General features: G+C 40.7%; 1 protein-coding gene across 1 annotated transcript; it reads left to right on the top strand.

Moving 5' to 3' along the window:
* The first annotated feature begins 2,787 nt into the window (after positions 1-2,787).
* nt5c2a (5'-nucleotidase, cytosolic IIa) lies at positions 2,788-24,591 on the top strand. Its single transcript, XM_083775526.1, has 18 exons — positions 2,788-2,821; positions 4,921-5,044; positions 9,423-9,496; positions 10,431-10,548; positions 10,940-11,035; positions 11,629-11,720; positions 12,001-12,058; positions 12,215-12,308; positions 13,367-13,420; positions 14,520-14,603; positions 14,751-14,792; positions 14,995-15,102; positions 15,905-15,971; positions 17,515-17,685; positions 17,906-17,957; positions 18,646-18,706; positions 20,943-21,119; positions 21,602-24,591. The coding sequence occupies exons 2-18, from the start codon at positions 4,944-4,946 to the stop codon at positions 21,818-21,820; spliced, it is 1,668 nt and encodes a 555-aa protein (XP_083631652.1). The 5' UTR covers positions 2,788-2,821; positions 4,921-4,943; the 3' UTR covers positions 21,821-24,591.
* The last annotated feature ends 126 nt before the right edge of the window (positions 24,592-24,717 follow it).

Genomic DNA, 24,717 nt, shown 5'->3' with positions numbered 1-24,717 from the left:
AATTGTAAAAATGGACACTGGAAAGTGTCCAGTTCAAATAAAAAGCATATATATATTTCTTTTCTTTTTCTTTTCTTTTTTTCTTTTTCTTTTCTTTACATAAGGTTAAACATTCTCTCTTCTTACCTTCCATTCATTGCTCTTCCCTCCTTCCTTCTGTTGAGGATGCATCACTTCCTTGATATATTATTAGAGAAGCATACGCCACACAACGTATTACTAGTGTACACAATATTGTAGGTGTGTACTGTAAGCTGCTACTGCTGACAATGATGACCCCGATGACTGAGGACCTCATCACAGCTAGGTCATTTTAAATACATGTATATTGACAGACTCAAATAAACCTATAGTGTGCCTTGGATTGTTTTGAAGGAGATTTTACATTATATGGTTTGGGACCATAATTCCACCCATACAGTGAGCCTTTCACAAGATTGAATAATCACTATGCTGTGTCTTTGAAAATCAATTATTGCAAAAAGATCTATTATATTTTTGTCAATATTTAAACTAAAGGCCAGAGTTAGGTATACAGGATAAAGGCTGTAAATTGCTTACTTGTGCCTTTCTTGCAATTAAAGAAATAAGTGTTTTTTCCCCCATTGAGCTGACCTGGACTTCTGAGGAAAAAGTACTTTAATTTATATTTTAAATCCTCAGAATGAATTTAACACTGCGAATGTACAAATGGAATCAAATGGCTTGATTTGTATTTTGTACACAGAGTTAGATTACTGCTAAGGACTTTATAGTGCACCCTTTACTAGTTTGAGTTCACTCTCATTGCTTTGGCCACAGACTTTGTATGGCTATACGTACTTATATAGCTTATGTTGCCGTTTTTCTCTCTGCTCCTCCAATAATTTATTACACAACGGGCCTTAATGTTAACGTTCTTATTTACTTCAGATTAATTTATTAAAGTGCACATATGTTCTCTGGATGAGAAATGCAAAAATAATTGTATTATTCATCAATAAACTATAACAAAACTAAATTGTCTTGTCTTCTACTTCTACTCATTATTCCAACTACTGTAACCTTCAACTATGTCCTCTTATGTGCCATTGAGCCAAACGTTGTTCCTTCAAGCCTTATGAGGGGAGAGAGGGTCCCCAGGCTATATATGGCATAGCAGTTCTGGTGCCACAGATTTCTGAAAATATTTTCAGAAATACTTTTGACAGCCTCTGTCAAAAATATTACAATTTTTTGTTTTGTTTTTCTAAAATGTTATCCCATGACTGTAAACTGTAATCCTGGGCACTACTCTCCTTCTGCCAACCTGGGGAGAGCCCCGAACTGAGCTCATGCTTCCTTCAATGCATGAGACGTGAGCAGGCCACTTCTTATCACCTGACAGGGGGGAGTTTCCCCAGTAGGCCGTATAGCGCGTGGAAGGAACACGTTATTCCAACCAGTTCCTTTCTGTGCCCCGGCCCCGTTTAAACTGTTCCTAATTTAGCTGGGGCCTCGGGCCTCGGGGGGTCGCGAGACATGGCCAAAGCATTGAGAAGCGTTGAGAACCCCTAGCTGCTCTATACCAGTGATTCTCTTTTTACTACTTTACAATTTACTATGCATAGCCTAGGCCATGGACCCCACCTAACTCTGAGGCCCTGTTTTTTTTATTTTTTGTTTGTTTTCCACACCGGTTCAGTTCTTTTTGGTTCTTAGTCCATGAGCCAGAGCTCCAAAATTGGAATGTTAATTATGAATTGAGTGGGCAAAACGATACCTATATTAAAGTGTTATCACCATTTGATTACTTACACAAAGACAATGATTTATTGTATTACAAATCTTAATTTTTTTATTTTGCAAATTAGGCATTATATAGGAAAATCTATTCTGAACTGAACCGGTTCCCAACCGGTGGAAAGGGGGTCTCACCGTCTCAGTGTACAAATCCAAATGGTGCCTTTAGCTGGGTTCCTCCATGGAACCCCCGCAAGGACCCCTCTTTGGCCCCTTTTACACCGGTTGGTTCCCAATGGGAACCGGTTCAGTTCTTTTTGGTATTTAGTCCATGAGCCAGATCTCCAAAATCGAAACGTTAATTATGAATTGAGTAGGCAAAACCATACCTATATTAGATTGTTATCACCATGAAACTTCCCCAATTGAGAAGACAATGATTTATTGTATTACAAATTTTACATTTTTAAATATGCAAATGAGGCATTATGTAGGAAAATATGCAAAATAATCGAAAATATGAAAAAGCTACTACTGTGGAAGTGTTATCATGTATTCATTTACTTGTATTGATCGTATAAACAATTTAATATAGGGTATAGTATAGTTTGCCCACCAATTTTGGAGCTCAGGCTCATGGACTAAAAACCAAAAAGAACTGAACCGGTTCCCATTGGGAACCAAACGGTGGAAAAGGAGTCTTTGAGAACCAGAAACCACACTGCTCTAAAAAACAGTAGGCTATCTCTCAGAGATACAGTAAAAAGAAAAAATACCACTCATTTACGATTACGTAGATAGAGATATTGTATCTCTAATACTATACTGTATCTCTGTCTGCATAAATTAAGTAACCTCGGGAACCCAAGCATTTTGGTTTCAAGAGAAAGAGAACACAGTGTGAGTGGTGTGTTGACTGTATCTCTATCTGCATAAAGACATGTGATTTTATCACTAACTGTCACTCTGTCAGTGACGGTCAGTGAGTTGTGTGTTGTTTGTTTGTTTCTATTTACCGGTATTGTATCTCTATCTGCCCAATTGTTGCTCGGCATTGCGCATGCCTCGTCAGTAATATCACATTGACAACACAAGCAGAAGGAGTTTACATTCAGCAGGGGTGAGTGGAACTGAACTGTTTGCCTTTGAATTTGTTTGCCTTTTTTGGAACGAATGCATTTTACACATTAAACCAGACGTCACCCCTGTCGCATTGAAGCGTCAGTAAAATTTTAGTATGCAGGCGTTCCCTTTCATTAAATATAACTTTGCATACTTCCCGAGTCCGCTAGCTGGCTAGCTTAGCTGGCGCAATGCTCAGTTTATATTCATTTCGGGGGACACAGCTGTCAGACCCAGACCTATAGAAATGTACTACTGCTATGTGTCACACACACAGCAGAGGACCTATCGAATTTTGTGACTATAGGTAAACTTATTACCGGTATGTGACGTGTTCTCGGCTTCATGATGTTATGTAATTGGTACAGGCCAGTGGCTCTCACACATTTTCATATCCACAAAAATGAAATGTTCAAATTGTTCTATTTTTTATATTATGCAATACCCAGTAGCCACCACACTACAGTATAAGGGTATAGTTTGACCAACACGGATCCCACTTTTAGAACCACTGTTTAAATAAAATGTATGTCTCATATAAATAAAAATTCGATGGGTCACTAATGTGATGTAACTTGCTCTTGGCACTGTGTGGCAGCAGTGTGACAGCTGTGACCCTGCATTTTACAGCTTGTTATGCACCCTGCTGTTCTGCTTGCCTACAGTAAAATGAGAAATCCTCTGTATCCATTTGTAACTCTGACTGGAGCAGTGTACAAATGGACAACTTATTGGTCCATTTGGTTGTCTATTTGTACACCCCCCACTGCCTCCAGTCAGAATTACAAATGGATGCGTCTCGATTGACTAGAAATTGAAGTTCTAATAATTGCGATTAACAATTTAATTGTTTTTGGCATTGAACAATGGAACATATGAATACAACTTTGAATTTTTGTTTGGTTCTTACTTTTCCAATTGCCCAGAGCAGATACGACAAATGACTTGAATGTACAAATAATACTGGCAATAATATACTTTGAAGAAAATGTAAAAAAAAAAAATGTGTTGTAGATTTTCATATTTGTACTATTTTTGGAAAATGTATAAAATTTTTCATTGAAAATGATTATGAAGATTATACTAAATAAAGTGACTATCTAAAATTATTGCGATTAGGCGATTATGTAATAATTGTGACAGACCTATAGATACACAGAGGATGCTACTGTGCACTTTAAAGTAACATTGTCGCCTGGCCCAGCCTGGTGGTGAGCTCTGCTTGTGGTCCAGTTGTCTGGGTGTAGCTGATAAGATTGACAAGGCAGTAAGTAGTGGCAGGCGAGATTTTTTGCGGTGTTCAGAAATCAGTGTCTGACCACGGCTATATTTATTGCTGTAGACAGTGGGTGCAGCTCTTGACATCGAATTGTTTTTGAGTGGTGCAACCACTCAAGGAACAGCAATGTCCGTGTTCACCTATGTGTGTGCCTATGTATGTGTTGGTTCATGAGCACCAGTATGACTATGACTACCGTACCAGTAGGGGCGCTGTTGTGCCAGAAACAGAGAGAGAGATAGTATTAGTGCTGCACTGTTGCCTGAGAGAGAGAGAGAGAGAGAGAGAGAGAGAGAGAGAGAGAGAGAGAGAGAGAGAGAGAGAGAGAGAGAGAGAGAGAGAGAGAGAGAGGAGAGAGAGAGAGAGAGAGAGAGAGAGAGAGAGAGAGAGAGAGAGAGAGAGAGAGAGAGAGAGAGAGAGAGATGAGAGAGAGAGAGAGAGAGAGAGAGATGAGAGAGAGAGAGAGAGAGAGAGAGAGAGAGAGAGAGAGAGAGGAGGAGGGAGTCTGCACCACTCAGTTCACACGGGTGTGCTTTTTTATATCATAGAAGACATATACCAGGTATTATGTCACGTGACGTCTAAAGTCCCAAACAATGCTATGAGTTAGATTATTAGTTGAATATTGCAGACAGTATATCGTTCCTGTTGCTGTTTTGGTCTTTCTTGAGTGTGTCTATTGACCCAGACACATGTTACTGAGCAGATTAAAATGAACAGTTACCCGGAACGTAAATAGTCACCATGCTGTCACTTGCATTTATTTCTTCCATATCATTGCAGCCTCAGTTCATTTGATACTTCTCCATTCCTCACAGGAACAGTTTGTAAAGGTTTCAACATGGCGACTTCATGGAGCGACCGCTTACAGAACTATGCAGAACTTCCAGCCAATATGGACGGTGTGACGATGAAGAAATACAGACGAGAGTCTCACCACAGGTATATGTCAGGGTTCACAGACTGTGAGAACACTTTACTCCAGTCCAAATAAATACATAAACAAAACAAAGACACGTATAGAACGGTACTCTCCCCGAGACAACGTATCTACAGTCATCTAGACTGTATGTATGACTGTGTCAAAAATATACTGTATGTTGATTGCATTGTGTTATTTCTTTTTGTATGTGTGTTATGAGAACAAACACAGGGTTTTGGACACTGACTGTAATGATCAAGGCTCAGCCAGTATCTTGGGAATGTGAATAAAATGGTAACTCAAAAAGTACACTTTGCCAAAAACATGTGCAAGAGCTGTCACTTTAACAAAATTCTTGTTCAATATTTGGAGCAGAAATGTGAGTTTGAATTGATTTATTTCAAACTGAATAAACTACACATGCCTGCAGTTGGTTATTAGGTATTTACCTTTGTATAGAAAAGAGGGCAATCAGCAGATAGTAATCTGATATATTATATCATATCATATATTATATATATAGAATAGAATAATTAATTAGTGAAACTATATAATATATTATAGACCATATTCAAACGGCAGCCATCTTGCCATTAAGTTCATGAAATGCCAGTCCGTTGCCACCCTGTACTTTTCAATGCAAAATGCCAACATGGCCACTGTTTGCATATGATCTATAGAATATATCCTAATAATCCTATACATATACACTACAGGTATGTACCGGTATATTTTTTCTCTAGCGTTTTTTAAAATGCTGATTGCTGTCACCAGGGGTGTAATGGTGGGGTTTTTTTTACTGAGGGAACGCTATTTTAATGACGCCACATGCGTGCCTTCATGTGCCCACAGAACATCTCCAACCAGCATCATCAGCATGCTATAGCATGAGTCTCTGCAGTAGCGAAACTGAGGCTGAGGTATACTCCTTGCATGCAGATAGGATGCTATAGCAGCGGCAGTACTGTAGCCATAATAATGCTGTGTTGCATACAGTATATACTGTGAAGAGAGAGGACACATTTGCCTGTAAACCTGTCATGCAAAGTAGCCTTTTGGGTTCTTGAATCGAGGGGGGCGTGGTCTAGCGTGCACTCGCGTGCCTGTGTGTGCGCGTGAAATAAACAACTGGGAATTATGTGGTGTTGCGTGAAGCGATCAGTGCACCCCTGGATGTGACCATAAAAAAACTTAAACTTGCCTTGTATTGTACCAACATAGGCCTAAACTTAACTGTGACAGCCCTATCATATGTCCTCTTGGTAATGCAGTTGTATGACATAACATATTGGTTATGCACTGATGGTGAAGCAAGACCACAGTACAGTAATGGGGTATAGCAATACTGGTTAATTTATGCTCTGCCTTAATGCAGAGAAGAACAGATCTACAAGCACACACCGGGTAGGCCGGCTGTTTTCTCAGAACGACGCAACGGAGTATGAATCAGGCTTAATGCTGTCATCATCACACATGTATTCTCTATCGCAAAGCTTTCCAAAGGATCTGGCTCAAAACCATCCTGCGATGAGGTATGCCATCCTTTTGTTGTTGTTGTTGTTGGGAGGGGGTATCATGTGAACTGATTGACCATCCAATCTCCATGGAACTGCTGTTAAATCCATACTGATCCCGAGTGTGAGTCGGGCTGTGGATCCAAAGCAGCATTAGGTTGCTGCTCTTGAATCCGTTTCCTCGGTCATTCTGTGTCCTTTCATTTGATTTCCATTCCGTCCATCCCCATCCATCAGTTCAGTGTCACCCCACATCATCTGAATAGAAACTTCGGCCAGGATTGCGTCAGAATTTGATAACAGAATTTTATGTAGGTTTTTTGATTTATGCAGACAATGAATTGGGTGGTTAGCATGAGAAAGTTTCCTTTTTTGTTCTTTGACATTACTTTTGAAGACTTTCTTTTGTTCGAAATGTGTACAAATGGGTGTTGGCCGTGGAGATGTTCTTGTTTACAGATGTGTTGAAATCATAAGCCTTTGTCTGCTATAGAGGTTTAAACCCATTGCAAACACTGTAAGGAACACTACGATAGGCAGGTAGTCCTCATAGCGAAAAGATGGGGAAAATGTGCACCTTTCTTTTTATTGGATAATTAAGATTTGGTGCTTGGCAAAGAAGTTTTTGGTTCAGATGCAGTGATTGGTTACTGTAACCAAAAACCTTGCATGCTTGTTGTTGTTGTGGTTGCAACTTGCTTCATCTGTTTTTTAGTAACTCTTTGGAAGTTTCCTTGAAAAATAACTTCTCATTCAGCAACCATTGGTAAACCAAACTGACATGAGCCCTGTTTTGCTTTTTGTATTTTATGTCTATTAATGAGCTTTGCCTTTTATTTTCAAAGATACATTGACAGAATGCCCTTTCAATGGGCTTTTGTCAATTATTATTTAGTTCTGGGCAATTATTGAGTTCATTCATTATATTTCAATAAATTATATGAAAATGTCATAAGAATCAAGAATATTCATATTTTATATTCAACAATGTAAGGGGGAATAATTTGCGCTAGATTGCCAGGCAGATGGGCAGATTTTACTCTGAAAAGCTCCACCTTCCGTTACCCCCCAAAACTGGGAGGTATAATCTTCTGTTCTTACCTCACGCTAGTACACCTAAAGTCTCTCTAGATGCGTTTATATTCCAAACGAGATGCTTCCTGAAGTCAGAAATGAAGACGAGATGAAGAGCATTGCCCTTTTGGTCAAAACCATGGAGAGTTATGAGCCATTCTAATCCGGCCGCAAACAAGGCACAAAACACAAGGTGTACGCTGCAGAAGGAAAGGCCAACCAAAAATAATAATAACTAGAAAAAGTGCCCTTCTGGGCACAGGTCTCCACCAGGATAGGAATGTAGGACATTGCAGCTTGCCTTCATCTGGTGGTTGGATAAAAGGGCAACAAAAGTAAACAATACCCCAATCCAACCCTTGATGCTGAGTGCAAAGCAGGCAGAGAGGCATTCCATGTTATTTTCTATATGTCCCCTTGTTGTATTTTTTTATAGGCTATTGTGCTAAAGAAATCCAAACAAATATTGTATTAAGTGTAAATGTAGTGCGTGTGTGCGAGTGCATGGCGCGACTTGGCTTGTTGTAGCGCCACCATCAGGCTGTTGAAAACTGTCAAGTGGCATTTCTTCCTCAGCCTAGTGGGAATATGCGTGCACAGTTTCATCGCAATGGGACGCTGCGTTGAGGAGTTGTGGCGATTTGTACAAAGCGGGCTACTCCTGAAAACTGTAGGAGCCAATCATGGCCAATCAGGATGGAATATGAGAAATCAAACAAACCTGTCTTGATCACATGACTATGGAGATCATGTGTACCGATTTGCGTGAAATGTGGATAAAATCTGAAGGAGTAATAATAGAAAATGTGTTTTACATATGTCGGCCTCCTGGTGGCGCTATAAAGAGCAGATGTGAAAAATTCCAGGCAAAGGTTTTTCCTTGGCCTCTAGGGAGTTGGCATACAAAGTTATCCACAGATCCGTGCAGTTAGAGGTAAAAACACTTTTCGGCCAGTTATAGCGCCACCTTGAGGCTGAGTTGAAATTGTTCATGTGGCATTTCGTCCTCGGCCTAGTGGGAATGTGGGTGCACAATTTCACGGAAATCACGCGATGTGTTCATGATTTGCAGCATTTTGTTTGAAACTGAGCACTCCTGTGAACTTTGGAAGCCAATCTTAACCAATCAGGATGGAGTCTGAGAAATCTGAAAGACCGGTTTCTTGAATGGCTCTAGAGAGACTGTGTACCAATTTGCGTGATGTTTGGACAAAATCTGTAGGTGTACTGTGCAAAAACTTGTTTTGCACAAAGCGGCCTCCTGGTGGTGCTATAACAGGCCGTTCTGGAAAGTTTTGGGCAGAGGTTCATCGTTGGCATCCAGGGAGTGTGTGTGCAAAATTTGGCATCGACCGGGTTAACGGTGGCCGAGATTAGCTGCTCACGGACACACACACACACGGACGGACGGAAACACGGACGGACGGACGGACGGAGTGCAAAACATACTCTCCCCCCATGCCTTCGGCCTGGTGGAGACAATAATCGATTAATTTAATTTTTTTATATCAATAAAAAAATACCTAAGGACGCCTATACACGTCCAATGAACCCTGTGGAAGAAAACCTGGCAATATTGAGACATATTCATTTAATTGATTCATTATCCTATCACTTTATTATCTCCCAGCACACCTATATCTGTAATAGTACATACAGTAGATTTGTCATTTATAGTTTGTGGCTAACATTAATAAAGGCTCCTGTGTTCATGTGTTGTCAGGCATTTTCTGTTGCAACCTTTTGCTCTGACATTTGTTCTTTGTCATCATGCATTAAAATACCCACCGTTTGTTTTCCTTCTACCCAGAGTTTTTGTCAACAGAAGCCTGGCATGTGAGAAGATCAAATGTTTTGGTTTTGATATGGACTACACTCTGGCAGGTATGTGCAGGTTCACAAATTCGAACTACTCATGTATAACCCACAAACTAAATCAACCTTCGGCAAGGGATGGCTTTTGGATTTTATTGCTACACACACACACACACACACACACACACACACACACACACACACACACACGGCAGTGCTAAACCTGGTAGCTGGAGGTGATACAACCTGCATACAGCCTACATTTCTTGACTTGGCTCTTGTCTTTCCACCCTACAACCTGACTCCATGCCTCGACTGTAACACACAGAATGCACCCTATCACTCCATTCACTCCATGTCCTCTCTCTGCAATCTGTCTACAACCCCTGCTCCCCCTCCAATTCCACCCCCACACTACTGCTCTGATTACTGGAGCTTACCATTGTAACTCAAGGTGCTCACATCTGGCTGCTTCTAGGGACCTGCCCAGCCGATGAGTGGACGGTAAACTAACTCCACACCCTACTGTGGCTAGTGATGAGTGAAAGTGGTAGGGGGTGTGGGGAAGGGGTTGATCTGGGATACCAGTGTTAAGTCGCTGTGGACCAGATCCAGGTGCTAAATGGGAGGCGATGACCTCAACTGATACAGGGCACTGTTGGGATAGTAGCTAATAGTAGCTAGTAGCTAGTAACAAAGATCACTCTTCCCCGGTTTGTCGACGGGGGAATCTAGAGTTGGAACAGGAAACAATTTGCCAGGGAGGAGATTGAGAAGCAATATGACACTGTGATCTCTGCCCTGTTCAACAATGTTTACAACAAAGCTTATCAAAGGTTGGGAGCAGGATTTCAAAGAACCTGGATTTACAGGGGTCGTTAACAGCTGAATTGTTCATTTTGTGGTCATATCATGAGCTCTAACCAAAAGGTTACCTGATATTTGACTGTGTGAACTTGAATGAATGTTACATATACGTGAACTTGTGTCCTGCTTTCTTCAGTGTACAAATCCCCAGAGTACGAGTCGCTGGGTTTTGAACTGACAGTGGAGCGCCTGGTGTCTATTGGGTATCCGCAAGAGCTTCTCAACTTCGTCTATGACCCTTCCTTCCCCACCAGGTTGGTGTAAATCAAATAAAAAAAGAACACTGAAGTAGTGCTGCACAATTAATGGAAAGAAGATCAAGAGGTAGATTCAGACACCTATGCAATCTCATTTTGTGAAGAATCGTGCAACACTAGTTGGCTGTCCAATTGATTTTAGGGTTAGGGTTATTTTTTAATACATATTTTCATGGAAATTATGAGAATCGTGTGAGAATCGTGATATCTCTTTGTGGAGGAAAATTCACATTTGAGCAAGAATCGTGCAGCACTACACTGAAGTCATAACCCATCCTATCTCTCTTTTTTTCTTTCCTGTCTCTGTCTATCTCTCTGGACACCTCTTATCATGCATCTCAATCTCTCTGTCACACACTCGCCCTCTCTCTGCTGGCTTTGTTCACAGAGGTCTAGTGTTTGACGCGATGTATGGGAACCTGCTGAAGGTGGATGCGTACGGGAACATCCTGGTGTGTGCACACGGCTTCAACTTCACCAGGGGGTGAGATCTGCTACTCGGTTTTCATTGAATGTCAAATAACGTTTAGTAGGGAGATTGTTCAAATACCCGAAGAAGCCTAAAACACGTTGTTTCCATCACCCGGGCTGAAGAGAATAAAATATGAAACAACCGAGACAGTCAGTCTCACAGATCAATGCCCAGTTTGCCCACAGATCATTTGTTATAAAATAATTCTAGGAGGTTTCGTTAAAAAACTAACCTCAGTCCCAACCAACACACTTGTTGCCATTGCGTTGTACATGTTAGGCAGTCCACAGTTCACAGCTATGTCTGTTATGACGGGAAACCTCTACATAATTTATTTATTCAGTAAATGTTTTTCTACTGCACTGTATCGCACAGTTTGTGGGTTTTTTGATCATTAGAAAACAATGTGCATAAAAAGTGGACAATGTGACAAATGAAATACCAACTCCTTTCAATTCAGATGCAATATGTCTGTTTTATCGTTATTGTCAAATCATCTCACAGTAAGAGTGTAGAGCCCCCAGTAAATGGAAACAATGGAGTTACGTTACGGTCATAGAATTCCCAGAAAAGGCTCATCTCTGTTTATTCTGTATCCTATACAGGCCTGAGATCAGGGAGATCTACCCCAACAAGTTTATTCAGCGTGGAGATACAGACCGCTTCTATATCCTCAATACCCTCTTTAACCTCCCTGGTAAGGAAACGCATACATTACACAGTATCATACTGTATATTAAAATCTGCTAAATGTACTGTAGAGATACGATCTTATGTGCATTCACAACCTTATAGCAGGAGTAAGTTCTCAGTGGACATTATGAGGAAAAACAAGTTAGCACTATATGAAAGCAGTTCACACACATTATATATGTACATGTAAAAGCAATTGTGTTGAATTGGTTGTGATATGTCAAAATGTGTGAGCAGTGCATTATGAGGCTTTACCTATTCTAGTGTTTTGCCATCTTCATCAGAAACGTACCTCTTCGCCTGCCTTATTGACTTCTTCACCAACTGCCCTAATTACGCAAAGTAAGTTGTTTAGATTTTACAGTCAACTACCAGCAGCAAGGAAAACATGCAACTCCACCACAGTTTGCAAATAATCAATTATGTGGTTTAGAAATATAATGAATACAGTGTATAATATAAGTGTACAGTATATTATGTCTGTGAATCTTTCCCCAGCTGTGAGATGGGCTTTAAAAATGGAGACCTCTTCATGTCCTTCAAGAGCATGTTTCAGGATGTCCGTGATGCTGTGGATTATGTCCATTTAAGGGTAAAATCGTCTAGCTTTCTCCTACAATTATGCCACGATCACATTTACTTAAATTGATCTAATTGCTTTAACCATTTGAACCCTACATGCAGTATATATTTAATTGACCGGGGTCTTCCAGTCTATACTTGGACCCATCCCTTTTCCCTCTATACGAAATCTCGGCTGTGTTTGGCAAATATCCACCTATTTTCAACAAATGTTCGCCTGTCATGACTTGCTCAGAATAGGGGCCCTACGTGCTTAGACACTTGCACCCTAGCATCCCAATTCTGGTGGAACTTTCGCCAAAAACGGCAGATGTACAAGCTAACAACACGTGTATATGTGAGAGATTTGGTGCAGAGGGAAAAAGGAACAGACAGATCCAGAGCCAACGCCGGTCAACTCAATACTGTTACTGTATTAGTATACTCAGTATAAAGAGTTTATGTGGTTAAATTAGCTCTGGTCCATAGTTCTAATGCGCGCATTAGAGCTATGTTACTCTCAACTTCCGCCGCTCGCATGAATGCAGACCAGCCTCTACTCTTTGGCGTAAATAAAAAGAACGTTTTTGCTACTCACCAAAACAAAGGCGAGTTGTGTCATTAGAAAGCTTACTTTCCTTAGTGGACTCACTCTGAGCCCCCCACCACACGTATAAACTGTACTTTTTGGCCAAAAGGGGATTTTGTTTCCCCCTGCGCCCTCTACTGATATTGCCCAGAGAACTGCCTCATAGAGAATATTTTTCCTCCGGTGAAAACGAATCCCTTTCTGGCCAAAAAGTACCGTTTATACGTGTGGTGGGGGGCTCAGAGTGCGTCCACTAAGGAAAGTAGGCTTTCTAATGACACAACCCGCCTTTGTTTTGGTGAGTAGCAAAAACGTTATTTTTATTTACGCCAAAGAGGAGAGGCTGGTCTGATTTCGATTTGAGATTTAAAACGGAAAGTCCCATAGCCTTACTGCGCAGGGCAGGATCGTAGAAGCAGTAGAAGGCTATGGTTCAGAGCTATGGTTAAATATACTCTGTTGTATTCTGATGTCTGTGTTTTATTTTGGATCATTCATAGGGGACTTTAAAAGAAAAGACAGTGGAAAACCTGGAGAAGTATGTGGTAAAGGATGTGAGTAAATACAGCGGTCTAAACATACTGTACCATGTGCTTTCAATAGCAAAAGCATTGGGGAAGTAATGTAAATCTGCTTTAACAGTCGCCATTCTTTTTCTTTTCTTTTTTTTTTTAAAGATTTGTTTTGGGGATTTTATTATTTATTTATAGGACTGACGGGAAATGTGGAGAGATGGGGAGTGACGCGCAGCAAAGGTCGTCAGGATTAATTTGCATTCTAGGTGGCCAGAGCACTATGCCAGCTGCCTGGGCCACTGTCTAAAGTATTTGATTGATTTTCAGCTATTTAATATCATTCCTATTTATATAATCCTCTAAAATCTAATTCTACTAGTTTCTAATTGTTTCACAGCCTCTGTTTCTCCCCATAGAGAGAACAAGACATTTTTGTTGAGTGTAGCACAGTTCTTCTTGTCTTTCCATCTATCCATCTTCTACTGCTTATCCAGATTCCAATCACAGAGAGAACAGTTCCACTTCCAGCAGAGGGTTAGGGTTAGGCCGGGAATCCACACTTCCCTATCCTGGGCTACATTGGCTAACTCTTAACTGTTAATCCTGAGCCGTACCCATTCTACCCAAGCCAGCGTGGAGGTATAATCCCACTATCTGGTCCTTGTTCTGCCCTGTGGTCTCATCCCAGCTGGGTGCGTCTGCAAGACCTCCCTGTGGAGGCACTCTGCAGTAGGCATCCGTATTTGATGGTAGAAACCATCTCACCTGACTCCTTTCCATATAAAGGAGCAGTGGCACTATTACCTGTCTCTCCAGTACAATAAAATGCTACTATGCTTACTTATGGTCGGAAGGGCAATGGAAAATCTGTTTTTGCATACAACTCCTTTTAACACGAGTTAAACTATATAATTAGGATGTTTATATAACACATTTTACTGTACCTTTATGTATGTATCCCAATGCCTTTGTTATTGATTGTATTTCCGCATTGAATAGCATTCAATCAATATTCAATATAACATGTTCTGGTGATGGCTTAGTGGTGAATTAAGCCATTTCTCTGGAGATACGTCTCAGACCATGTGATTTCACCCTTATACCTCACTTCTTGTCTCTCTTTCCTGCCTCTGTCCAGCCTAAGCTTGCTCTCCTCCTGAGTCGTATGAACGAAGTGACTAAGGTCTTCCTGGCTACCAACAGTGATTACAAATACACAGAGGTGAGCTGTTCTGAGACTAACAGAGTTGAATCCATCGCACCTCCTTTAACGCTTCTCAGTGGGTACATACCTGTAGTATTTATTTAAATGTTTGTTTTGGGGGTTTTTTATTGTTCGATTGCTCATATTTGTAAAATTTCCTTTCAGAAAATCATGACCTACCTGTTTGACTTTCCCCATGGGCCAAAGGTAAAACATTCAGAACGCATTAACAAAAGTGGCATCTTGAATCTCATGGAACATTGTATCAGATATTACATGAAGAGAAGTGTGTGTGTGTGTGTGTGTGTGTGTGTGTGTGTGTGTGTGTGTGTGTGTGTGTGTGTGTGTGTGTGTGTGTGTGTGTGTGTGTGTGTGTGTGTGTGTGTGTGTGTGTGTGTGTGCAACACAGGCAGGTATGCCCCACAGACCTTGGAAGTCCTACTTTGATCTGATCCTGGTAGATGCCCGTAAACCACTTTTCTTTGGAGAGGGAACAGTACTGAGACAAGTGGATACAGTGAGTTGTACCATAACACCAATTGTTATTGCTGTTAGTGATATCATTGTTTCAACAAACTGCTATCTCAGAGGTGGTCCATCGCCACCCGGCATGACCCCATTGCACCCACTCTGAAGTCCCAGAGCAGAGCAATACAGTGCTCACTTTAGTCTACCGAAATCATGACCTCTGCCAATCAATAGCAAGCAGTGTTACACGTCACCGGTGTGGCCCTGTTTAGCTTGCCTTGAGACCACTCGGGGGAGACCAAAATTGGTACCCCACTAAGTCCACTTTGTCCCAGGCCCAATATTTTCGACTTAAAGGGTGTCAATAGCCCTGATTTATGCAAAAAAAGAAAAATCAAAAACCTCAAAAGTGGAGTTGGGTGGTTTCCTCCCAACAGCAACGAATTATGGAAACGACGGCAGAAGAAGATGGTGTGATGATGTGCGGGAATTGGTATGTCGAAAGCAAAAGTGTCATTAGTAGGGCTGGCTCAAAAATTTCGGATGCTTTCTCAACAGGTTGCTATTCACATAAGTATACTTCACAGATAGCTTATTCTTTTATATTATAGTCTTTGCTTGCATGCAAAGTTGTTTTCAATATGCTCCCATGCTGATCTGCTACTGGTTGCTTGTGGGTGTTTTGGCTTTGCGTGGAACTTTCTTGTCCTCTTTGGCAAATATACTAGAAAGTTAAAAAATGATTCTCTCATAGATAAAAAGGTCACTTCATTGAATGAGCTGTTACAGCACCCTGTATGAACTGGATGCATCCAACGTACATGACTTATAATGACCGGCTCCTCTTTCAGACAACAGGCCGCCTGAAGATCGGCACATACACAGGACCACTCCAGCATGGCATTGTGTACTCTGGAGGTAAAGAATGAGATTACAAACCATTTTCCTGACTTCTACTCTTAAAATAGTAATATCTACCAGCTCATAACATGTGGTGTCGTGAATCTTGTGATGTGTTGTGAGCTTTCCATCTATACTGTAAATGTGGCATTACTGTGTACTAGCATATTCATCCCATGGCACTGCAGACTGCTGCTACAGTGCCGCAGCGGCAAATTGTGGTCACTCATACACTCAGTTAGGGCTGGGCGATGTGACTTCAAATCAGTATCACGATTATTGTCAACTTTGCCTCAATTACAATGAATGCAAGATTATTAATACAATTGGTTACATGAATAGATTATTAGTTTTGGAATAACCAGCCCTCAAATTCACAACTTAACTCTACTCTACATTACCCAGTAATGAAGAACAAACGTGGTCCTTCTGCCTCATAAAAAAAGATAATAAAAGCAGAAGCGTTGACAGCATTGCTGTCAGCAGCCCGTAATGTAACACCATGTGTATTTATTTACTGTAAGAGCTCAGTGCTGAGGGTTTACGCAATACGCATGCATTGCGTAGCTCCACTTATTTTTGTTGTGCTGCAGTAATCTGATCCTAAACCAGCCTAAAACATCGCAGAAGTTGAACAGCACTTCATTGCGTTTCTCCCCTGAAGAGTGCAGTGCGCCGCAGGGCAGGTGCACACACTGTCAAAGAGTAGTACAGGTGGTCTCGGATCCACTCAGGTATTACACATAATGATAGACAGACCCCGAGTTAAGAGGTAATAGAACCGATACCGACCCAGCCCAGAGTGATTTTTATCAATATGTATACCGACCCGTATGGGTCTCGGACCCTGTCGGGTGCTTTCGGAATCGTGTGACCTGTGAAGAGCTCTAGTACATTAGTCTTAGCCTTTTCTTAGTTTTTTTCTTCCCCAAATAAAGTTGTACTAATTTTGTCTGCCCCCCCCCCCCCCCCCCCCATGTAAAGCGTCTTTGGTTACTCTGAAAACCTATTAATCTATTTTATTTCATATATCTTATATATTATATTATTATTTAGTATTCCCTATAATCCAGAGAATGTACACCAAGCACACCATTACCAGCCATTCACTTCCACCTTGACGGCACAACTTGTGCGTGGGAGTCTAACTATAAATAAATATAAATAAATAAATCAGGCATACTTGTTTCTTGCTAGTCATGGCACCTGTTCAGTGGGGAGGTGAATTGGTGATGATGGCATGGTCCTCCGCACATAATGCATTCCTGCTGTCTACACAATACCAGAACAAGACAGAAGTTTGGCAGTGAGAGGACTGCAGTATATTGGCAACAACTACATTTCGAGAAAGACGTACACAATAAAGCTGAATATATTTACAATACATTTACATTTTAGGTCATTTATCTGATTGGCTTATCCTAGAAGTACCACCGTAGAATAATTCTTAGCTCTGAGATCAGCCACATGCTCCGAACAATGTAAGAGGAGAGCAAAGGATTCATTTTATTTTACAGCCGTTTACTGCGTTTTACCAACGAAACCATGTCTGTTGTCCCAGGTTCGTCAGACATAGTGTGTGACTTACTGGGGGCCAAGGGGAAGGACATTGTGTACATTGGGGACCACATCTTTGGAGACATTCTCAAATCCAAGAAGCGTCAAGGCTGGAGGACCTTCCTGGTTATACCTGAACTGGCCCAGGAGCTGCATGTGTGGACAGACAAGAGTGGTGAGGCTGGAAACATATATGTGCGCGCGCGCGCGCGCACACACACACACACACACACACACACACACACACACACACACACACACACACACACACACACAGACACAGAGACACACACACACAGACACACACAGACAGATACATTACAATTTAATCAATGATACATTTACTGTGTACTGATGAGTGGCATCTCTTGCACCTTGTTTTCTTTTCTTTCCAGCCATATTTGAGGAGCTTCAGTCCCTGGACTGTTTATTGGCTGAGCTCTACAAGTGAGTATTTAACCCCTGCTGATACACAGACATCAGCTTAAATACATTTGTAGGTGTTTAGTCAATTTCATGTTGATCAATGCTAAACTGTTTTGATTGCAAGAAGACTTCTTGCAATCAAAAGGCTTTTGATTGCAAGAAGGCTTTTTTTGCCTTTATTGATAGATTTACAGTAGGTTGACAGGAACCGGGAGAGATGGGGGTAAGGCACGCAGCAAAGGTCGTCTGGATCGGGACTCGAACCCGCGACACGCTGTCAGGCTGGATTATCAGCCGCTAGGCCGACCCGGGCCCTTCTGTTCTATTCTGATCATTGTGCTTTGCTGACTGATCTCAGAGGGGAGAATGGCTACAGTATGTAATGCCATGCTATGTCGCCATAGTGACACACAGACAATGTTTTCTATCTGCTGCTGTGGCGATATAGAATGTTAGATATAGTATTGAGTATTTATTCCTCCTAAAGACACAGATATATTTAATCTTGATCCGTCTGTCAATCACAGATCAATCTGATCAATTTTGTTATATTGATACTAATGTGCACATCCACCTCATGGCTAATGGGTAAAGATTAAATTGTTAATTGTTGTTGAACCCTACATAACTTAAAACCAGGGTGTTCATTATATGTATTTGTATGAGAACCGCTGTATATTCTACAATTAGAGCTGTGTTTTGTCCCCAGGAACCTGGACAGCAGCAGCAATGAGAGGCCTGATATCAGCACACTGCAGAGACGCATTAAGGTAGACAACCATGTTGACAAATATACATTGATTTTCAACTGAAAAACGTGTTCCATTGTCACACATCTTTCAGTTGAAAGTTTTCATAGAGCAACCTGGTCGTGCGACAAAATAAGAATTGGCCTTTACCGTTCCTTGGCCCTTTCTCTTATTACTTTCTTTTCCTTTTATTTCACTTTGTTTGCTTTGTTTTCCTGTTACTTAATCTCTCACCCTCAGGGATCTGAGCGGTGTGCAGTGTTGTTTTTGTCGTCTATTTTTATTTAGTCACGTTTTAGTCGACTAAAAGTTGAGCATTTTAGTCTTAATCTTAGTCCAATAATCTGTACATTTATTTGTCTAGTTTAGTCTAGTTTTACTCTGACAATTATTTTAGCCCTTTACTTTTTTGTCAGCCAATATGTTTCCATCTAATCTAAAAAAATATTTCACATAGCATTTTCTGTCATCCTTTTGATGAAAAACACAATTGACCTATAGCTAAGCCAAACTGCTATGGTCCAATCGCAGCTAAGCATAACATGGGTTAGACAAACCTCCTATTATGATAAAACGTTTAAAAAAAGTAATGTCACACACATATTTTTCCAGTGCATATGGCAGGCCTTGTTGACGGATTTGGAAGAGATTTTGTAGGTCTGGTTCCAAAAATTAACCAGTATTTAATGTGTAAAATCTATTTTATTTACATTGGAATGAATGAGCCCGGCTGGAAAGTGTCCAAGTAGGAGTGTCTAAGTGGGTGAGGGTGGGGCTTAGCTAAAGGTGAATTGTAAGAAATACATCCAGGAATGGAACATGTTTTGATTGAATCTGCAAATGTATTTGGAACCATAACCAGTCACAGAAATATTGATGCTTGCATCCTGTTTAACTAACTGATCCCAGTACAGTACAACAAGACAACACCAAATGATTGAACCAATGTCCAGTTCAACCAACTGAACCCATGCACTTCCAGGGTGGTTGGTTTACCAGGCTAGTAGCCTATAGACTAACAAGACAACATCAACATCTAGTTATAGAACAATGTCCAGTTCAACCACACTGACGTGGTTTCGTTAGATACAGTTTTTTTCTCAACTGATTATTGTAACTTAAGGTCACCTTTTAACAATTCAAGAGGTACAATCAGGTGCTCTGAATTTAAGTGCTGTTATTAAGCTCAGCAGTCCATATACTGAAATAACATACTTGACCATTGATGGTCAAGTATGAATCACAGTAGAATCACAATCAGAAGAACATTCAGAAGCATTCAACCAAGCCATCTAAATGGTGTGCCTTTTATATTTTGAATAGGAGCACAATTAGGTAATTGAGCATGATGGAAAATTATAATGACTCACTCCCACTGTAATGGGTTCCAAAATGGATACATAATTGCGGTCCAAATGTTCAGAATTCAGATCCACCATTTGGGAGCAGTTAGGTCAGCACAAACCTTAGACATGGGGAAATGAAAAATTTCAGGCCAATTTTAATTACTTCCTTTGAACGAAAACTCGATGCATGATGACGCGTCGAGGCATGCATGAATAAAAATTGTAACGTTGTAATGTTGACAGATTTTCAACCATTTTGGGCCATGGTGCGCTGATTTTCTTTTCTACCTTTCATTACACAGAAGGTTTTGTCATTTTCTATGTATGAAACGTAAGCTTGTAAATAAATGTACTATGTGTATGTTTCATTGTGCTGGGTGTCAACCACTTAAGTTGAAGCGTTTTCTTTAACAAATTTGCTAGATTTTAAGATCTAAAGATCTAAGTAAACTAAGGCACCTATAATTGGTTCAGAACAGATGTCTGTATATGTACAGACATTTGAGAAAGATTTTGTGTTGCCAAAATCAATATAACACATTTTACAAGCAAAAACAGCAGCACAAGATTTTTGTTTATTGGTTATACAGCAGGGTCCAGCAGGGTATTGTCTATGCAAAAATACATTGGATGTGCCCTTGGTATGGGAATAAAAGTGAACGAAAAGGGACCTGACAATACTGACTATAATGTTGCTCCTGAGAGGGAAGTCTGGAGCTCCCTGGCATTTTAGTATAGTTTTTTTTTTTGACGAAATTGTCATTATACTTAGTCTTAGTTTTAGTCGTCATAGCTTAGTTTTTATTTGTTGACAACATTTTCAGTATATTTAGTCATAGTTTTAATCATCGTGGATCTATAACCCATGCCAGCTGTTCCTCCACTGACCTTCTTCTATTGCCTGTATTCAGAAAATCACTCATGACATGGACATGTGTTACGGCATGATGGGCAGCCTGTTCCGTAGCGGCTCCAGACAGACCCTGTTTGCCTCTCAGGTGATGCGTTATGCCGACCTGTATGCAGCCTCCTTCATCAACCTGCTCTACTACCCGTTCAGCTACCTGTTCAGAGCCGCACATGTACTGGTGAGTCTTGACCGTATACATTTTACGCAGGAAGATCCTTAGTGTTCATTTAACTCATAATGTTGTGTACAAATAGAGTGTACAAATAGACAATAATGTGTACAGTTACAATTGAGGCATTTGGTGGATGCTCACATCCAGAGAAATTTACAACATGCAAGGTCTGGAAATATCCGTGTTATACAATATGTTGTCAGTTTGTAAACCGTTTCTAACCGTTGCCTTGGGAAACAACATAAATCGTTTATCTTCAACCTTTAGTTTACTAGTTGGCCTACAAAAGTGTGTGTAGTCAGTGATAAACGGCTTATAAACGGCTAGACACCTGCAGAGCCATTTAATGTCAACATAATAGTGTTGCAATTGTAAACTGCAGACTTTCAGATTTTCACATGAGTTCACGTGTCCTTGCAACAATAGAATGTTGAAATTGTCTCTAGGGAATGTTCGCTATTCCTTTGTCTTCCTCTATCCTTCCCCAGATGCCTCACGAATCGACAGTGGACCACACGCACGTCAACATCAAGGACACAGAGTCTCCGCTCGCCACACGCAATCGCCAGGACGGAGACCTCCACGAGTTCGAGCGAAACCAGCTGACACACTCCATCAGTGAGATCCAGCCACCGCACCTGTTCCCCCAAACGCCGCAGGAGATCACTCATTGCCACGACGAGGATGATGATGAGGAAGAGGAGTAGACGTGGAGAAGGAGAGAAGGTGAGGTGACAGGAAGGGGCCCACAGACATGCTGAGGAAGAGGTCCTCTACCCTTCTCTTCACTCCTGTAGATGTCCTAGTTTCATTTTTCTCAACTATTGTAAGTGTGAATGAAGACAAGCAGTCAAGGAAGATAATGGAGTTATCTTCCTCGATAGTTTCCTTTCAACCTGAATGTTAGTCTATGGATAGATTGGAGTTGGGTGAGACAGGAATGTCTAGCCGCCATGGTCTCATTTACAGTTGTGAATTTACCTGTGGGATTGTAACATTTACAACTAATTACATTTGCAGAACAATGTGGTTTCAGCGGAGTGGTTTAAAGTCAGAGTGGCAACAACTCCGTGTGGACCAATTTTTCAGCAGAACAGACCATTAATTAATTATTATCACATCTGAATCAATTTAACATCTAACTGGAGCTATCTGAGGTCTACGGGGGTCACGTGATGATAAAGTATTTTGTCGGCACTCTCTCTTTACATCACTCTGGGTCAGGCTGAATATAATGACACCGCTCATGATTGATCCAGTGTTTGTGAACCTCATGTTTGTAAGCGTTGCCTTGAGAAATTATATAAACTGTCAGAAGCACAACTGTGATTATTTACAGTAGCTAACTAGCTAGCCAACAAATATGTTTTGTTCATTATTAGTATTACTATTAGGGAGATGCCCATTGGGAACGCATGCCCCTTGGGTTAAATATCACCCGTTGTCGGAGTACTTAGTGCAGTACTCTTTATCGTAATACTTGGAGGCCAGTCTACAGTTTATATATGCGCATAAAAGGGACACAAATTGTTGGATTTATAGATGTACCTGAACAACCACCAATCCAAACGACTCAGGACTGCACTCCCTCTGTCCTTGACGATACACAAGCCTAGTTTGAAGTCGATTGTAAGGACAGTTCTGTAGATTTGCTGGGGACAGACCTGCAGAGATTCCATGCATTTATACTGTAGGTAGACTGTACTGTAGATAGTGCAGTACCTGTTGTCAAGAGTACATACCCATGAGAGAACTTGGCCAGTCTATGACATCAGTTCTATGATGTCAGAACTGTGGCATATTTTGGCAAAAAGTGGAGAATGAGTCCTGGGATTTATAGATAATTATCATTATTAGTAGTAGTATTGTTGTTTAAATATTGCTAGTGGTATAGACCATGGGTTCTCAACCCGTGGGTCGCGACCCATCTGGGGGTCGCCAAATTATTTTGGGGGGGTCCCCAAATTATATTTAAAAAAAGGTTATTGTAGCAGTCAATATATATTGGGGGTCGGGGCTCCCGAGACACTGCCAAAGCCAGAATGTCGAAATCAGACGAGATCTACCCCATAAGCGTAGAGGTCATACTATCTACAACTGGTAGATCTTCCACTGTCTGCAATTTGATTTATTTTCTTTTATACATGGCTAGGTTATGGCTTAAGGGAGATTTGAGCCAAAATCTCAATTGTAATGCTAATTCATACGTCGTCCAACGACTACGAAGTGATGAATGACAATCACTATGCGGTTAAAATAATAATATTTTTTGTTTGACTTTATTCAGTATATGCCATTTTTGCCATAGTATAATTCAACATAGTATAATTTAGCAATTTGCACACAAACCAGTATGCATTTGTCACTTATACTGTAATCCCTTCCCATTGCTATACTGCTTCCCTTTGCACTGCTGTACCTCTTGGGCTTAAAAACATACTCGAGCTAAACTTGTACAGCTAATAATCCCATGCATGGAAGTTTGGACTGGAGCCAAACTCTGTACAGCCAAATAGAATAATAGAGCTGTGGTTCTCAGCTACGGTCCTATGAAGCAACACAGCTGTTAGTTTTACATCCTGCCAAGTAGTTAACATCATTTGCCTGGTGTTGAGATGGCTGGAATGAAAACCATTAGTATCCCGCAGGCACCCAGGACCAGAGCTGACTCTGAGAATCTCTTGAATAGACTTACACTTAATAACTAGTCCTCATCCTAAACACACATCCTAAAATTTATTTTTTCCCCTTGTTGAGCAGAAAGATTGTATGGGCTCTCATGTTGAGATCCAGTCAGTAGGAATGTACAAGGCCTGCTAACTTTGCAAAGCTCCAGAGCGCAATGACAGTTTCGGATTACGAGGTCTAGGAAGCATACACACACACACACTGCTTTCCCTGTTGTAATATTAAACTACCTTCGCCAATCGCCAGTATTCCACAGCTCTGTTGGTCATCTCATTAGTAAAGGTCAGACAAAGGTTCTGTCCGAATAAGTTTTCTTTTTTTGAACATAGTCTATCTATTTTTCATATATTGACTGTATACATTTAGGAAATGTTGTGCCCATTTTTTTTATTTGAGAATTGAGTTAAACTGCATTATTGTGGTATTGTATTCTGTTTGTGTTACTGAGCTGACTTGGAAAGACCTGTTACTGTGAATCATAAATATTAACACAGATTGCTCCAATGGTATTTCTGCTGGAATGGTTATCATACAGCGAGTACTGGCTTCATAGAAGAGATCAGATGTAATTTCAATTTAAAAACTGAACAAGCACTGTAATTTTGTATCGTTATACTGTTATCCATTTTGCCTTGTGGGCATGTGGGTTGTGCACAGGAAGTGTTTATGGTATTCAGCACTGCATTTAGATGCACATGCTGCCTCATCACATTTCCCATTAAGCAACTTATTTTTACTCCTGTACTGTGGGTCAAAGGTTGTTGAAATGTCTCAATGTGAGTGATGTGTTTTTACCGACCAGTTGTTTCATTTATGAATGTTGCAAGAAGTGTTGCAAAATGCTGTTACGTCAGTAAGGGAGAACTTTTGTACCGTTACATCCATGTTGCAATGTGGCACTTTTAGATTCTCCCCA

Source organism: Protomyctophum parallelum, assembly GCF_964188405.1.
Source record: "Protomyctophum parallelum genome assembly, chromosome: 10".
NCBI classification, from domain to species: domain Eukaryota; kingdom Metazoa; phylum Chordata; class Actinopteri; order Myctophiformes; family Myctophidae; genus Protomyctophum; species Protomyctophum parallelum.
Note: the sequence above shows the minus strand (reverse complement) of the source record. Positions and strands in the feature narration are given on the sequence as shown.